General features: G+C 42.5%; 1 protein-coding gene across 12 annotated transcripts in view; it reads right to left on the bottom strand.

Moving 5' to 3' along the window:
* Nucleotides 1–18,610, bottom strand: part of LOC112217034 (protein phosphatase 1 regulatory subunit 12A-like) — a 70,496-nt gene that overhangs the window by 25,899 nt on the left and 25,987 nt on the right. For 10 of the 12 annotated variants that reach the window (XM_024377262.2, XM_024377257.2, XM_024377258.2 and 7 more), the window contains exons 3-9: nt 8,891–9,009; nt 3,101–3,260; nt 2,291–2,435; nt 2,079–2,153; nt 1,754–1,845; nt 985–1,145; nt 236–372 (exon numbers count right to left, since the gene is read on the bottom strand). In XM_024377262.2, coding sequence (XP_024233030.2) covers nt 236–372; nt 985–1,145; nt 1,754–1,845; nt 2,079–2,153; nt 2,291–2,435; nt 3,101–3,260; nt 8,891–9,009 — 889 coding nt within the window. The remainder of the gene's footprint in view (nt 1–235; nt 373–984; nt 1,146–1,753; nt 1,846–2,078; nt 2,154–2,290; nt 2,436–3,100; nt 3,261–8,890; nt 9,010–18,610) is intronic. The other 2 variants (XM_024377259.2, XM_024377264.2) reach the window with 1 other exon arrangement.

Genomic DNA, 18,610 nt, shown 5'->3' with positions numbered 1-18,610 from the left:
AACTGAGCTTAGGCATCGCTATGTATCCCAGATGACAGCCTAACGCGTCAGCGGTTAAACCTTCCTTTTAGGTTCTATAACTAACAAACCTCTGGGACACGGAACCACTTGGTCAGTCATGTGACTATAGAAAGAGTTATTCAGTAGTGGGAGCTGTAAAGAAGTGATAAACTCTCTGCAGAAGAGGCTGACAAGGACTAGGAGGACTGCAGTGGACCTATCCACCAGGCCGTACCTTCTTGACAGGCGAGGTGAGAGTCACCTGGTTAGTGGGGCTGGTTGGGGAGGTGGAAGACACCGTAACGCTGGTCGGCGTTGGCACCACAGCAGTGCCGTTACTGTTGCTCACAGGGACAGGCGTCTTGCTCTTGTCTGGAGGGGAGGAATAGAGGTGCCAGTATGAGTTACTGATGCATAAAGACGGGTCTGTACTTCATCTAACTACATATCCTATTTTAACGGTCTACAGACAAGTGTCGTTGGCAACTTAAAAAAAAAAAATGATACTCAAGTAGACTGTCTGTAGACCGTCGTTGCAACTGTTGTTTTTAAGATATGGTCTGATTAGCCAGGTAGCAAGCTACAGTGCTAGCACCAAACCCCTCTTCAGAAATGTGTTTTAGTACTAAAATAACTTTTAAAACAGATGGGTTTGTTGGTGTTAAAATAGAACAGGTATGGTTTTTGGACCATATTTTTCTGATGTCATGCAGACCGTCGTTTGTATTTATACTTTTTCATAAAGATAACGACCATAGGGGATGTCATAACCAACAACTTTCATGTCGTTGCAACAAGTGTATACAGACACCATTCAAAAGAGTACATCTACAACACTTACAATCAGTTCAACTAATGTAGACAGGGTCTAAAGACTTCAGACTTGGACTCTGGGATAATGGCTTAGATTGAAATCAGGTCAAGGTTTAGAAAGACCATGCCTGCCATTGAGGTTATTGTACCATTACAGTAGGTTGAACGTACCGGCTTCAGTCTCAGACTCAGAGTCTTCCTCATCTTCCTCCTCGCTGGAGCAGCTAGACTCCTGGTCCTTCTTGCCCTCCTCTTCCTCGTCCACCTTCTCCGGTTCCAGGGTATCGATGCGCAGGGCAGGCTTCTCGGGCTCCAGGAGGAGGGTCTCTTTGCTGGAACAAACACACAGAATGTTTGGTACTTTCAGTCTGCATGGATTCATTATTATCAGACTACAAAGACATGTGTGCACTATTTCAGAGTAACACCCATAAACCTCCATATTATCAGGGTGCCTCAATGACTTGGAGCTACTTTCAATGAAAACATGGTATTTCAAACAGGCACTTTAACGATGGTTTGCCCCATGGCCTAGACCTCAAATCAAATGTTTATTAGTCACATCCGCCGAATAGAACAGGTAGACCTTACAGTGAAATGCTTACTTACAAACCTCTAAACAACAAAGCAGTTTAAAAAATATGAAAAATAAATCAAAGGAACAAGTTATTAGAGAGCAGCAGTAAAATAATAGCGAGACTATATACAGGGGGTACCGGTACAGAGTCAATGTGCGGGGGTACCGGTTAGTCAAGGTAATATGTACATGTAGGTAGAGTCATTAAAGTGACTACGCATAGATAACAGAGTAGCAGCAGTGTAAAAGAGGGGGTGGGTGACCTACCCTGGAGTTAATGCATAAAAGATGAACAATCCATTACATGACTATTTCACCAAGTGACTACCTAATGTCACACACACCCCACCCCACGACATTTACCTCTTAATGGATTTTAGATTTAGATTGTTGTCCCCGGCGGTCGTCGTCTCTATCAAGGGAGACTTCTTAACATCCTTCTTTTCACTATTGAGCTGCAACGGGAGAATGTTTAATGACTGACGGCAGTTAGTACCATAACGCCAAACTTTCAGCCGTGAAAAACAGAATTGTCAGATTTGATCAAGGGCTTGTGCTATGCTTACACCTGCAAGGCATATACCAGCGAGTCGCAGTTTCACTTTTGAAAGCTATAATAACAGGTTATGCAGTTCATCCAGGCTCAAATGAAAGCGCTTATGTAAGCATTAGCCACACACTGGCTTACCAGATTCTGCTTCTTCTGTAATTCCTCTAAGTAGCCAAGGACATCTTCATCTGCAACATCAAAAGATGTCTGACCCTGAGGAGGAAACAGACAATTATCAGAACTAGTGTTATGAGAAAAGCACATATGTGCAGTACAGAACATGCTCCATATTCAACTGAACCTTAGAGGGTATGGATAGAGGATGGAGACTCCGTAGAAGTACTACTCACCACTTTATTGATAAGGTCCATGTCACACAGGTTCTCCACCAGTATCTTACAGGCCTCCTCTTTGCCCCAATGTGAAGCAGCATGGAGCGGGGTCCAGCCGTCAAAGTCTTTAATATTTACATCATACCCTGCTTGGATTAAAAGCCTGGGGGGGAACAAAAATAGTATTTGAGATTTAGCTAATCTTGTTTTCTTGGATTTGGTGCTGAAACCTAATCTTATCAGTCGTTGCCAGTGTCCAGGCTTTTGCTACTGTGGCAGCATTATGGCTGTATTTTGTATTAGTTACGCAAAAACAGAACCCAAAGACAAATAAATGAAAAAGTATTCCATCAACTATTTGCATAAGCGCAAATACATTTGTGCAAAGGTTTAAGACTCATATTTCAGTCAATAAACGTCTTGCAGGACAGGAAAAATGTTGACCTCTGAGTGACCTCTGAGTATCTGGTACTCAACATGGTAGATGTTAGTGTTAGCCAACTATGGCAGTGGAGTGTGTGTGGGAGACTTTGTTGGCTGCATTCCCAGGAGCAGATGGACAGGGTGCTGCAGTCCCTCCCTTAGGCAGTCTGTCTGTACTGACAGGACAGAGCTGAAGATGGGCTTTTGATAACCATTGATGAAGTAAAATCCAACAAGGGACATGACTATAAGCAGCATCCACCTAAGAACAAATACCTAACGATAACAAGTGGAAATATCTTTTAAATCAGCGTTAATAAAGGCGATAAGCCTAGAATTAAAAGGAATCCAAAGATGGGCTACAGCTTGTTAGAGGTAAAGGCGAGGTAAGGAGTCTGGACTTACTTTAAAACCTCAGCGTATCCCTTGGCGGCGGCCACGTGGAGTGCGGTCCCCCCGGACTTGGCGTGTCGGACGTCGTTGATGGTTCCGCTGTTGAGCCACTGCCGGGCGTCCCTCAGCATGATCCGCTCCTCCTCCTTCCTGGCCGCCTCGATGTCCACGCCTGGTGGGGGTTGGAGTTTAACGGTGACCACTGTTAGTCTGGCCTCGGTGGATTAATGGCTACTTAAAAGAGAGGCCCGTCCCTATAAACACTGGATATTATCTAGCAGTAGAAGGCAGAAACTGTCAGGAAATAATGCTGCCTTTCTGGCATTCAACCCCAGGGAACTAACATTAGAATATTACAGAAATTATTCAAAGACATGAAAACAGAACCCTGAAATTAGCTGAAACTGGACATACCACATGCTTGGCACACATGGCCTTAAGTGATTGAGTTGAATGCTCACACTCAAATTGGGAACTACAGTCCAGAGTTTCATTTGAAACTAACAATGGATGAAAAAGTCCAAATGCAGCTGAAACCCTTTACACAGCAGAAATCTGCCCTGGAATATTACACAAGAACAGGCTAAATTTCCCTACGGTTTACAGTGGTGTAAGCGAGCTATGGACATTTGACATACGTTGTATGGTGAGGTGTCAAAATTCAAGCCATGTAGGCATGTAGTTGAAGCAAATAATCCACTTGTGGTTGTGCAAAGCTAGCACTCTTTTCCATTAACTGGAGGCCTCTGACAAATTGCTTATTTCAATATTTTGTCAATGTTATCACTGCTTTGGGACAGAGCAAACAGTACGTTTTCCATGTGGGTCAGTATGTCTAAGGTATAGGCCGGCACTATACAGGCTGTTGCAGGAACAGGCGTGTATTGTCTTGCTGACACTCGACTGGAACGCGAGACGGCTGAAATTTGGAGCGACTGGTGAAGGTGTGTGACTACTCAGCTCTGAGTTGATTGTGCTCAACTACATAAACAATGAGCATAAGTGCTCTGGGGTGGAAGCCAACACTTCAGCTGATCCTATAGGTTTAGGGTTCCTCGTATGATGCACAGTCATCCCTCATTGGTCAGCTCTTGCAAAAAAGGCTGGACTTTCTTTTTCTATCCATTCATGAAGTCACTTAATTTTTCCGTTCATGAGAAGGCCAAGGACAGTCAAGCAGCATTAAAAAATGAACAAGATTGACAAAGATCGAATAGAATGTCCAGGAATAATCTGATTTTATTCAGAAATAGAGCAACATTAGTTAAATCAGCGCTGGCTAACACTACCTGTCATTGTTGATGAGATTAACGAGCTGAAGCGTGACTAATTAAAAGGACAAAAGAAGATTTCAACTGTCTGACAGTGTGTTAGGCTGGATGGACAGGGAGCAGTTAACTCCAACCAGAAGAAGTTCAGGCCTGGGGCCAGCGGAGGAGAACAAGGGACGATGATCTGTCAGCTAGGGGACCTGGGCAAGAATTCCTGCCCAAATTCACTGACAAGAGCACCGCTTGTCTGCATGCTGCGTTTCAAATCGTGGGAAGGAATTAAGAGGACTCAGAAGGTCTGAAATTGACTCCTGGCAGCCCAAAAAACAATCCTGCTGCACAGCTACAGCTCACCACACAGTCCATCTAGTTTGGTTTTACTTTCACATTGTGCATTAAGAGTTCATGGTTGTGACAAAAATACTTCTAGCTAATCTACAGGCCTTTGCATTGAGATGGCCATCCCTTTCATCAACGACACCTTGGGTTACTATGATGTCTGGCTGCATGGAATAAACAAGCCCCATTTGAAAGGGGGATGGGTGTGGCTCTATGAGTCAAATCCCTGACTCACTGCACAAATGAATGTTCCAATGAAACAGAGATTTTTCCAATACAGAAGTGACTCAATGGGTTCAGGCTGGTCTTGGGGGGAGATGGCACCATGGCTGCAGTGTTGAGTAATGCTTTGCCCTTTAGTCCAGTCCATGTGATGCCATTACAGTGTAATACACAATGCACTGCTGTCATAATGGATCTCAATTAGTCCTTTATTCTGCTGGGCTGCTGCACATTCAGTCTGTGGAACGGGTGGACTGTGGTACAAAAGGTGAGATGTCCACAACCTCACAGATGCATGTTTTACAAATGCACCAGCAAGGCAGGGGAACTCTATTAGTCAAGGCATTATCAACATTACTAGCCTTGCAGTAATTGGCCTGTATAAATGTTTATTGCAACTGCTACAATCGGGCCTGTCGCTTACTAGAGAGCAGGGACATTTAAGGAGTAGCCTGTACTGGTTCTATAAAAAGGCAGGGAGACTAATAGATCCTAAGTAGGACTACAAAACAGCAGCCTGGTGGAGGAACTGGACACATTCCAAGCTGCTTTTTCAAGAGAATATTGCACCTTCTACCGGGACCCTGAGAAAATAAATAGAGAAAAGCCAGTAGACTGACTGATTAAGTCCCCACCACACTCCCTCCCACTCTCTCAAAGCTAGACCTGCATATGGTCTGGTAAAACCAAAATATCCCAAAGAATCGGCCATGGAGCAAACATGTGAATCCTCTGAGGAAAGTCACCTCTGAGGATGTGATAACACAGGACTAAATTCAGCTGAGGGAAAACCTGTTGACAAGCCAAAACTAAAATGACCCCAAGACATTGAGCAGGGAAACTGTGTGTGTGTGTGGGGGGGCACCAGAGACAGCCCTTATGGGCAGCTACAGGGGGAGTGGGGGGGTGGTACAGGCAGCCCAGTCACCTGGCCTGCGTGGAGCAACTGTCCGGGAGGCAGAGAAGGGATCTGAAGGTGGAGCCAGTCGCCCGGCCGTGGGGGAACAGTGGTGGCTCTTTAACGAGTTTAACCCCATGACCAAGAAGATCTCTTTTGGAGAGGAGACCACACGACGGGAGGTGAACATCCCATTAAAAACAGAGGGAGTTGCACAACACTGTACCTTACTGAACACAGAGCTGCTCTAGCCATTAGTGGTAAATTCAAGAACAATTGAATGAATTCATTCCCTATGTGGAGTTCCATCGAACAGCTTGGGCAATCCACTCGTGCTGCAACTCTGCTGCAAACTAATTGCCAGTGTAACTGCCCATCGACACAAAAAATGGTGTGGTATCACTGATCAGATACAGCCAGGAGGGAGAAACGTTTGCATGTTAAAAAGGCCCGGTGGTTTGATGTCTGTCATATGACTGATGGTAAATGCAGTGGTGGGCAACACTGGTGCTGCAGGCAGGGGTTTGTGTGTCTGTCAATAAGGGATCTTGGGAGCTGGCATGCTGACGTCCCGCTCCAAAGCCGCAGACTGCATATCCATCAAGCACAGCAAATGAAGACAAAGCTGCAGTCGGCTGAAAGCTGCAGTCGGCTGAAAGCTGCAGTCGGCTGAAAGCTGCAGTCGGCTGAAAGCTGCAGAAAGCTGCAGTCGGCTGAGACGAGCAGGGCTCCCGTGGGATAAGACCCCGCCTCCGTTATATAATTCTCTTAAGTAGCGTAGCATGCTAACGAAACAGGAGAAGAGGTCATAACTGCTGAATGAATTCTGCACATTCAGCCCTTAGGACTGGAGGAGTGTTAAAAGGGATAGGGCTCTGACCACCTCAGCCAAACCCTGCTCCAGGTCCCTCCACCTCATACCCTGACCTGGTTCATTTTACTGGGGCTAGTCTGGTTCTACTTAATCCCTCTCCACGCCACTTTCCACACAGACCTAGCACAGCCCACTGTCACTCGTGGGCTTTGTTGTTGCTTGACCACGAGACACATAGCCAGAGTGAATTTACGAACACGCCCTATCTATTCCGATTTCCAAGCACTCGTCTGAGTGAGCCAAAGCACAGAATAACTGATGAATTTACGAACGCTCAACACCTGCTGAATATGGCCGGTGTCAGTAAACACCGGCAAAAATTGTTGCCAGCAGCACAGTTAATCACCAACACTCTGGATAACATGAAAACAGCTTAACCAGCTCTGCTAGGGCAAGTAAAAGGGTGAGTGATGTGTTCTCTCATTCATGTCTGGAAGTAACTTGCAAGCTAGCTAATTTTAGCAAGTTAGCTTGACTGCCGTTGTGAGGTCAGATCTCTCAGATCAACACTTCTCCTCGGCCAGAGCGTCCAGTGTGTGCTCAAACCCCTCCGAGCACGAAAACAATCTGAATATACAAAAATCTGACAATCCTCTGAATTTACAAACACCCGGAGCGTTCTCTGGCACATGAGTGAATTTTACAAACACACCCTTAATTCAGTCTGCATGGTCAATGCAGCACAGACTATAGGGTCCCTTAGGAAACACAGACCATCACTTTGGTTCCTACCCTGTCAACTCCTCCCTGGCATTTTCATACGTTGTCATGTCAAACACTTCAAAATACCCACTATTATTTAGATTCTAACTAAAGAATTAGAATAAATATTATATTTCCATGGTTCCAACAGTTACCCAATTGTTTTGATCTAAATCAGTAGTCAAATCACAATTGCAACATTTGGTTAAAGGCCTAGTTTTTTTTGCCTATATTGTGCAGCCTTTACGTGGCAGTGTGGACATTCTCAAATGAGTGCAGGAAATGCAGATTTAATTATTATTTTTCGGTTGAAGTTGAATTGAACAGTAGAAAACAGAATGGAGAAACATTCCAAGTGATTTCAATGGATCTATGTGTTGCCACTGTAGGATCACGCACTACTCAAAGCAAATGTAGAACTGTAATTATTTAAAAAACATAACATACCGTCAAAAACAATTTCACCTAGTTCTACTCGTCTACACCTTACGGGAGGCGCAACCGAAGCAGAGAAGGGTGCAAACAGAGGGGGTGGGCCTGCTGTCTGACAAGCTGCAACCTAACTTCTAATTATGGCTGGTGGCTAGCATGGCTAACAACGTAAACAGAGCAAAGGTGTCGAGCCACACTTAAGTGGATTTGATGAGAGGTGAATTTGGAATGGCTACTAGGTGAAGGAGAGCGCCATAATCTTCCGACAACGCAGCAGCATCATGAGAAGAGGAGCAGTTTGTCCCAGGGGCCATTAGCACATCTGAACAAGGCCTCCCACCAGAGCATGGGGCGGGAGGGGGGTACATTTCATCATTTCAAGAACACAGGGCCAAAAATAGAAAAAGCCTTCCATCCAGTTCAGAATCATCACAAAGAGAAACACAGAGTTTAAGTGGATCGCATTAATCTCTATTATGTAACTTCTCCACTGAGGCAAAGCTGCCGGGACTGGGTCTCACTTGATTTCATAAATGCTTTATGACATGGTACACGCATGACATACCTGGACATCATGTACGTAAGCATGGTATTGGGTAAAGTAGTAAAGGGGGAATTATACTAGACCAGTGAGATGTTGGCCATGGAGGCTGTAGTGCTATTGAACCAAGCGGAGTGCACGCCACTGGAGGCCTGCCAAGACCTGCTTCCTGATATGACCGGAGGCCACAGCGGCCTAGATGCATGTACCACGATCCATTGCGCGCACACACACACCTCTCATCCCTAAACAGTCTATTTAGAAAGGCAGTGCATAACTGCCTGGTATGTAGCAAACACAGAATGATGCTAGCAAAGTAGCAGCACTCGTGTGTCATTAAAAAGTCATCTAATTTGAAACCTTAATGAAAAACATTTCCATTATGTCGTTTTAGTCCCATTAATGATGTGCTTGGTGGACAACGTTTGACCGGAAATGGTTCAACTGAAAACAGAAGTGAAAGTTGTTGATTATCAGGTCAGTGTGGGGCAGACAGTGAGTCAGTGCTGCGGTCCGTCTGTACCTTGTCGGTTGATCTCATTCTTCAGGAGCTCCTCCATGGCCTCCTCCTCAGCGATGTCCAGTGGTGTCTCCCCCTCACTGTTCACCACCCCCACACTGGCTCCCTGGCCAATCAGATACCTGCACAAACACACACACTTACTTAGGACAGGTAAATAGTAGTCCAAGTAGTATTAGTAACACTCAGTAGTAGTAAATTCCGTCATCACTGAATCAATATGGACGGATCAAGTCTCTTATTTAACCCAGGTGAATACAGGTTCAATAAAAATGCCTAGGAAATCATGGTCCATCTCAGGCCTATATAAAGCTACTGCTGTAGGCCTATGAAAGGTTTGAAAAGAAAAATGGTCCAAATTCTAGCAATACACATTCACGAGGATTGGAAAATAGATGCATTTACAAATTACCATAACTCTGTCAATAATTTGTTTTTCACCTGCAGGGAAACAGTCGAGTGAATATATTATGAAAACCTGTATGTCATAACCAGGGATTCCGTTACGAAAATGTGGCGCCAGACATTTGACCAGCAGCATTTAAACATTTTAGTAATTCATATTAACAGAACATACAAGTTGAGGATCGACAATGTGTGGTCTTTCTTACCAAATTCTGAGTCGCACTTTGAATAATCGTCCACATTTTCCTCAGCCAACAAGACGAGTAACGAACAGCAAAATCACTAGCATTTGTCAATCTACTAACCCCCACAGTAGAAAAAGTGAACTATTCTATTGGTCAGCTTGTATAAAAATAAATAGCTTATTCCAAACAGACTGTGGGACAATTGTAGGATGATCTCAAACAGTCATACAACCAGTAAGACTAGGCTACATTAAAAAAAACACGTTAAAAAGCAAATGAGTGATGCAACATCAGAGTGCTCGGGATCCGACCGTAAGGCACTCCAGAGGTTAGTGCGTACAGCCCCGTACATGACTGGGGCCAAGCTTCCTGCCATCCAGGACATATACACTAGGTGATGTCAGAGGATGGACAATTTTTTTTGTCAAAGACTCCATTTACCAAAGTCATAGACTTCTCTCTGCTACTGCACGGCAAGTGGTACCAGAGCACCAAGTCTAGGTCCAAAAGGCTCCTTAATAACAGCTTCTACCCCCAAAGCATAAGACTGCTGAGCAATTAATCAAATTGCCACCTGGACAATTTACATGGACCCCACCCTTTTTTTTAACACTGCTGCTACTCGCCGTTTATCATCTATGCAGTCATTTTACCCCTACATACATGTACAAATGACCTCAACCTGTACCCCACACACTCGGTAACAGTACCCCTGTAACCATTTCTTGAACTGCATTGTTGGTTAAGGGCTTGTCAGTAAGCATTTCACGATAAAGTCTACAACAGCTGTATTCAGCGCATGTGACAAATTACATTTTTATTTGGTTAACAAATGTAGCATTGTAGCTAAGCCTAACCCTTTTCCTAACCTTAACAGTCTCCTAACCTGCCATGCTAATTCACCTAACCTGCTGTGTCAACAAATCTGTCGCGAAACCATCAGTTGCATAAGGCCGGAACTGACCAATGGCAGGTTCCTGATATCAGGGAACACCCATAAAGAAACACCCCAAATTGCAGTCTGTCATTACACCATATTCACCCGAGGGGTTTACTGTTGTATCCCTCCACTGACCTAACCACCTGAGGGGTTCATGCTGTCGTTCTAGTACCCTGCCTCTAATCAAACAACTAGTTCACACATTCACTGCATAATTAGCCTAGTGATTCACCCGTGTGGTCAATAACGCTCCAATTATCTTTTCCTCATGGATTTCTCGCCCTGTGCTGGTCTGATTCAAGAGGCTCTTGGACCAGCAGGAGATCTTGACTCCTGCTGCTACCAATTACAGCCGTGGAGAGACGCAGACCCTTCTCATTAGAACACACCACTTGAAACCGGCGCATTCCGGTAACTTCCCTCGTAATGGAGATTCAGCGACCGCCGTTACATTTTAGAGTTCCACATTGTCTTTGAATTCACTTTCACCCCATTTTAGCTGGGTTTTACAAGGTGTGGTTGGGCCTTGTGGTTAGGAGTTCACCCTGCCATCTACTGCCGAGCGATGTGTTTTTTGAGATCGGTTGGGTTTGATCAAAATGACTTGGTTTTCGATTTTGAAATTAAACAATTGTGGGTTGAATGCTGTAAAAGAATAAAAACAATTACCAAAAGTCGCAAGATGGTGGTGACTGTACAATACTGCTTATTAGGGCCGGGAGATATGGTAAAAACAGCATATCATGAGATATACAGTACAAGTCAAAAGTTTGGACACCTACTCATTTCCAGGGGTTCTTTATCATTACATTGTAAAATAATAGCGAAGACTTCAAAACTATGAAATAACATATGCAATCATGTAGTAACGGGGAAAAAAAGGGTTAAACAAACCCTTTGCCTTTATAACAGCTCTGCACACTCTTGGCATTCTCTCAACAAGCTTCATGAGGTAGTCACCTGGAATGCATTTCAACTAACAGGTGTGCCATGTTAAAAGTATGTTTTTTGAAATGTCCAATCAGTTGTGTTGTGGCAAGTTAGGCTACTATACAGAAGGTTTTTTTTACCACAGGGCTAAGTCTAAACTATGGCAAGAAAAGATCAAATGAGCAAAGAAAAAATGACAGTCCATTAGTGTAACTTCTTTGGGACTGGGGGGCAGTATTGAGTAGCTTGGATAGAAAGGTGCCCAGAGTAAACTGCCTGCTACTCAGGCCCAAAAGCTAGAATATGCATATAATTAGTAGATTTGGATGGAAAACAGTTTCTAAAACTGTTTGAATGATGTCTGTGAGTATAACAGAACTCATGGCAGGCAAAAACCTGAGAAGAAAAAAAATCCAACCAGGAAGTGGGAAATATGATGTTTGTAGGTTTAAGTCTTTGCCTATCCCATATAGTGTCATATTGCACTTCCTAAGGATTCCACTAGATGTCAACAGTCTTTAGAACCTTGTTTGAGGCTTCTACTGTGAAAGGGGAGAGAAAGAGAGCTGTTTGACTGAGAGGTCTGGCAGAGTGCCATGACGCGCACTCCCGTGAGAGGTAGCTGCGTTCCATTGCATTTCTAAAGACAAAGGAATTCTCCAGTTGGAACATAATTGAAGATTAATGTTAACCTTTTTGGGATAGGGGGCAGCATTTTCACTTTTGGATGAATAGCGTGCCCAGAGTGAACTGCCTCCAACTCCCAGATGCTAACATATGCATATTATTATTGGATAGAAAACACTCTGAAGGTTCTAAAACTGTTTAAATGATGTCTGAGTATAACAGAACTCATATGGTAGGCGAAAACCTGAGAAAAATCCAACCAGGCAGTGGGAAATCTGAGGTTTGTAGTTTTTCAACTCGGCCAACATTGAAGATACAGGGTGATATTAGTTATGTTTCACTTCCCAAGGCTTCCACTAGATGTCAACAGTATTTAGAACCTAATTGGGGATTCAACTCTAAAAGGAGGGGCTCATAAGGGCTCTTTGAGCGAGTGGTCTGGCAGAGTGCCATAGCCTCGGTCTGGCGCGCTCACTAAATCGTCACGGGCTGATTTAGCTAATGTGAGTAGCAAGAACATTTCCCAGGACATAGACATATCTGATATGGGCAAAAAGCTTAAATTATTCTTCATCTAATTGCACTCTCCAATGTGCAGTAGCTATTACAGGGAAATAATATTGTGCTATTGTTTGAGGAGAGTGCAGTTATGAAAATGTATCAATAAACCAATTGGGCACACATGATACATTTTGAACATAAATGCAATGGTTCATTGGAACAGTCTAAAACTTTGCACACTGCCTCCATCTATTGGGCCTAATCAAAATTGTGCCTAAACTGGAATACATTGTGGCCTCTTGCATTTCAAAGATGAAGAAAGAAAAAGTCTTTGTATTATCTTTTACCAGATCTAGTGTGTTATTCTCCTGCTTTAATTTCACATTTCCACAAGCTTCAAAGTGTTCCATTTCAATTGGTGTCAAGAATATGCATATCCTTGAGCTACAGGCAGTTAGATTGGGTGTCATTTTAGGCAGGGGGAAAAAAGGGGGTCAGATCATTAAGACATTAAGGTCAGTCAATACGGAAAATATCAAGAACTTTGAAAGTTTCTTCAATTGCAGCATATTTCCAAAGTTATGGCAAAATGGCTTAAGGACAGAGTCAAGGTATTGGAGTGGCCATCACAAATCCCTGACCTCAATCCTATAGAACATTTGTGGGCAGAACTGAAAAAGTGTGTGCGAGCAAGGAGGCCTTCTAATCGGACTCAGTTACACCAGCTCTGTCAGGAGGAAAGGGCCAAAATTCACCCAACTTATTGTGGGAAGCTTGTGGAAGGCTACCCAAAACGTTTGACCTAGGTCAAACAATTTAAAGGCAATGCTACCAAACACTAATTTGGTGTATGTAAACTTTAACCCACTGGGAATGTGATGAAATAAATACATATTCTGACATTTCACATAAAGTGGTGATCTTAACTGACCTAATACCCTGACTACACAGCTCGCATTGCAAAATAAATGTAGGAATCTATGTTATTCAATTATTGCACCCACACTGCTCACAAGCATCTAGTTTGCCAAGGGCTAAAATAGAAGACATTTCTATTTCTGACACAGATCGTGCTGCAAGTCCTGCCTCTCCAATCTCCTCATTGGTTTATAGAAGCAGGTACCCACGTGCCATCTCTTCATTGGTTATACCCACGTGGGTGATTGAAAGAAACTGTTGCCGGTCGTCGTGGTAACACTATGAAAGTTTAGATGGCAATCACCATATACACGTTCAAAGATGAAAAGGCCTGGAAGGAGGAGATGACTAGAAACAATTCGGTTGACAGTTGTGCGTGTGGATTAATTGTCGGAGTAGAGGGCCTTGTGCATTTCAGATAAAATAACTCAATGTTTATATCCCAGGACAAATTAGCTAGCAACAGCATGCTAGCTAAATAGGACAAATTAGCTAGCTAGCTAAATTGCCATACATGTTTAATGCTTTTCGACCTGTAATGTAATTGGTTTAGAGTTTGTTTTGATATTTTAACCTGCATGGCATGATCGCGTTTGGTGTGGGAGGGAGGGGGGAGACTATAAAAATAATTTAATGTACGGTGACGCATGTGCATAGCCAGTTTGGGTTCTGTGTAAAACGGGGAATATTTACTAGGATTAAATGTCAGGAATTGGGAAAAAACGGAGTTTAAATTTGGCTAAACTTCCGACTTCAACTGTGTGTATGTATGCATGTATTCGAGGTTGACCGATTAGGGCCGATTTCAAGTTCAAATCACAATCAGTAATTAGCATTTTTGGACACCGATTAAGGCCGATTACATTGCACTCCACGAGGAGACTACATGGCAGGCTGACTACCTGTTACGCGAGTGCAGCAAGGGGCCACGGTTAGTTGCTAGCTAGCATTAAACTTATAAACGATCCATCTTAACATAATCACCTGTTAAACTAGTAATATCAACAGTGTTGTTATCTAGCTTGTCCTGCGTTGTCTGTTAATTTATCATTGAATCACAGGGGATGATTTAACCTTTTGCGTGTAGGGGGCAGTATTTTCGTTTTTGGCTTAAAATACATACCCATTTGAAACTGCCTTTTTCCTCAGCCCCAGAAACTAGAATAAGCATATAATTGTCAGATTAGGATAGAAAACACTAAAGTTTCCAAAACTGTAAAAATATTGTCTGTGAGTATAACAGAACTGATATTGCAGGCGAAAGCCTGAGGAAAATCCAATCAGGAAGTGCCTCTTATTTTGAAACCTCTGTTCCTATGCAAGCCTATCCTCCATTTAAAGGGATATCAACCAGATTCCTTTTTCTATGGCTTCCCTAAGGTGTCAGTCTTTAGACACAGTTTCAGGCTTTTATTTTGAAAAATTAGCATGAAGGATCACATTTGCGCAACTGAGTAAAGCAGCCATTGTTCCTCCCGCTGTTTTTGGAAAAACCTAGACACTCGGTTGATATATTAATCGAATATATATTTGAGGAATGAGGAATGATTATAAAAAACATTTGACATGTTTCTGTGGACATTATGGATATTATTTGAAATATACGTCTGCGTTGTCGAATAAATCCGGTGGATTTTTGAACATAACGTGACAAACACACGTCGGTATTTTGGGTATAAAAATAATCTTTATGGAACCAAAGGAACATTTGTTGTGTAACTGGGAGTCTTGTGAGTGAAAACATCCGAAGATCAAAGGTAAACGATTAATTTCATTGCTTTTCTGATTTGTGACCAAGCTTCCTGATGCTAAGTGTACATGTTATGCTATCCTATGCTAATATCTATCAATAAACTTAATCAATACACAGAAGTATATCAATACACAGAAGTATATATTTTTACACCTACATATTTAGTTAAGAAATTAAGAAATTCATGTTAGCAGGAAATATTAACTAGGGAAATGGTGTCACATCTCTTGCGTTCATTGCACGCAGAGTCAGGGTATATGCAACAATTTGGGCCACCTGGCTCGTTGCAAACTAATTTGCCATCATTTTTTACATTATGACATAACATTGAAGGTTGTGCAATGTAACAGCAATATTTAGATTTAGGGATGCCAGAACGGTTCCGTATTTCACTGAAAGAATAAACGTTTGGTTGTCGATGACCATATTAATGACCTAAGGCTCGTATTTGTGTGTTATATTAAGTCTACGATTTGATAGAGCAGTCTGACTGAGCGGTGGTAGGCAGCAGCAGGCTCGTAAGCATTCAACAGCACGTTCCTGCGTATGCCAGCAGCTCTTCGTAATGCTTCAAGCATTGCGCTGTTTGACTTCAAGCATATCAACTCCCGAGATTAGGCTGGCAATACTAAAGTACCTATTAGAACATCCAATAGTCAAAGGTATAGGAAATACAAATGGTAGAGAGAGAAATAGTCCTATAATAACTACAACCTAAAACATCTTACCTGGGAATATTGAAGACTCATGTTAAAAAGAACCACCAGCTTTCATATGTTCTGAGCAAGGAACTTAAACGTTAGCTTTTTGACATTGCACTTTTACTTTCTTCAACACTTTATTTCTGCATTATTTAAACCAAATTGAACATGTTTCATTATTTATTTGAGACCAAATTGATTTTATTGATGTATTATATTAAGTTAAGTGTTTATTGTTCATTCAGTATTGTTGTAATTGTTTTTGGTCCTCCAATAAATCGGTATCGGCACTGAAAAATCATAATCGGTCGACCTCTAGGGATGTATAAAAAAAATATTTAAAAAATGTATGAGATATCTAGGCATAGGTTATTGGTGTACTGTTGGAATCATGGAAATATAATGATTGTAATTCAACAGTTGGAATATAGTGGGCAGCACTTTGAATGCATTGTTGTTTGATATAAATGAATAAGCCAGGGGTAAGCCAGTGTAAGGAAAGGAACCAAAGTGTTGGTCAGTGTTTCCCTGGGGTCCCAATATGAAGTTATATTCCCCTTTATGTAGCTAGCTAGCTAACAAATTCATACTTCACCTATTCCTCTGATTTAGTAGATACCATTACACAAACATGCAGATCTATGCCTACACCAGTACTGGTTTCAGGCTGTAATTAGCCATTAGGTTTGCTCCAACTCCGATTACATTTAGCTAGCCAGCTAACCAGCAGTTAGCATTAGCTCCAAAGTAAGCAGCAAGTGAAGTGCTCATGACTACACAGCCAAGCAACACCAACAACTGCTCTCCTTGAGTGACAGGGGGCGGGAAGCGGAATGCAGGAGCGTCGAGTTGCAAGTAGCAAACAGAGTGAACTATAAAAATGGACATTACGGACACGCTGGTGTTGTGCCTCACATTCAACAAACCAAAACATTGAAATACTGTTAGAGGGTGAAGTAAAAATCCATATCGGTCTGTGCATTAATAGCTGTATACTGCCCAGCCCAACTGCTTATTACGTATAAAATAATTTATTTACATTACTTTAATTTAAAAAAAGTCTGTTCTCTATATTACATTTGATGACCAATTTCATTCCAAGTCCTCATCTCTATAGAGCTGCTGCCTATGCTGTCTGTAAAATTCTTTAAAATGTTATTGTCAAAGTAAATATAGCCTACTTTTATGACTCCTGAATACCAACTATCACATAGATCATGTATTTTCAGGTAGATATACCACGAAGCAACCCTCTCGATCAGTGTTCTCGTCTCTTCTCTCGGTCTACCCCACACAGACGGTCTGTACTATAGACTGGACAAGTAGTCTCGCAATGGATTATAGTCATTGCCATGTTTCCTGCGCTAAACTGTGTATACTATTGGCCTGTTGGAAACTGCAACTCCCTACTATATCACACAGTTCGGGCTTGACCCGATTTCTCGAGACAAACTGTGTATTGAGCTCACAGAAAAACTAAATGGAATCCAATTCAATTAGTTTTTTTTGTTTTTTTATAACAGAAGTGTTGGTTAATCGCTCAGAACTACTGCCATCGGATGGTTGTTGGTTCGACACCAAAGAGCTTGGCGTAAAAGGCTGCCATTGCCTTTCCGGCTCTGTAGGCCTCATTATGGGAATGACGGGGACAGTGTTGTGGGCTAAAATGGCACTGCTATGTGCTCCTACCACCCACATCAGGTCCCAGAGTCGCCCAAGACCAGAGCACTCCATTAGTCATCCATATCAGACAAGGCCCTTCACTTTTCTCCTTCATTCCTCACTGCATTGTGAGAAAGTGGGAGCCCTTGTCTTCAACAGCCCAGTCCTGATATGGAGAAAAATGGAGCAATAAGGTAGACTACCCACTGTATGAAAATGATTTAACTGAACATTCAACAGCTTTTTTACTTATTTTGAATAAATAATTTGCCATAGGGGTGAGAGGGAAGTCTGAAGGATAGAACTTTCTGGAAATATGTACAAATATGTACAAGGCAACCAATTACAACAACCAATTGCAGCTCATGAAACACCATAAAAAGGAATTTGTCAATCAATGACATTGGTAGCGTAGTATGATAATTCTACTCTAACTAGGGCAACAAGACTGCACAGGGTGCGATTGTGGGATAACAACACTCATGCCAGGCTCCTGTAATATTATACAGATAAGTAAAACTGCACAATGAGTGCAAAGTGAGATCCTTCAGCTCTCTCAGCCGGTTTAAAATATCTACTGATAATATCTCCCTACTTGCCGGCCCGGTTTCTGAGCCCGTTAAACAGCCTTCTTACCTCAAAAGGACAATGAAAGAAAGGATCGGAATGCAACTGGAGTAATGTCTGATGCCGGAGGTTAACCCGATTTCTCTACATTGATTACATCAAGGAACTTGTGCGAGGTTGTTGGGGCCATCTGACAGGCGGTTGCCCCAATCAACATGTAATCATGCACCTTGGATAAACCATTTAAAACAGTGACCCCTGACAAGTTTAGGCTGTCTAGTCCATAAGTAGCAACTATTAGGATTGAATTGATTAGCAATGCATTTCAAAGTCTAAGATGATTGAATAGAAAAACGTTAAAGGATGACCTAACCGGACTAGTGATTTACAACAAAATGTGTCTGGGCAGGGGTAATGCATGTTCTCCAAATGAAAAGGCATTCGCACAATTACGAGTTCAACCAGCCATAAACCTCAGGGAATAGCCTTGTAACACTTGGCAATGCAAAATAAATACTTGTTCAATTGAGAAAA

This window comes from Oncorhynchus tshawytscha, linkage group LG17 (assembly GCF_018296145.1).
Source record: "Oncorhynchus tshawytscha isolate Ot180627B linkage group LG17, Otsh_v2.0, whole genome shotgun sequence".
Classification (NCBI taxonomy): Eukaryota; Metazoa; Chordata; class Actinopteri; order Salmoniformes; family Salmonidae; genus Oncorhynchus; species Oncorhynchus tshawytscha.
Note: the sequence above shows the minus strand (reverse complement) of the source record. Positions and strands in the feature narration are given on the sequence as shown.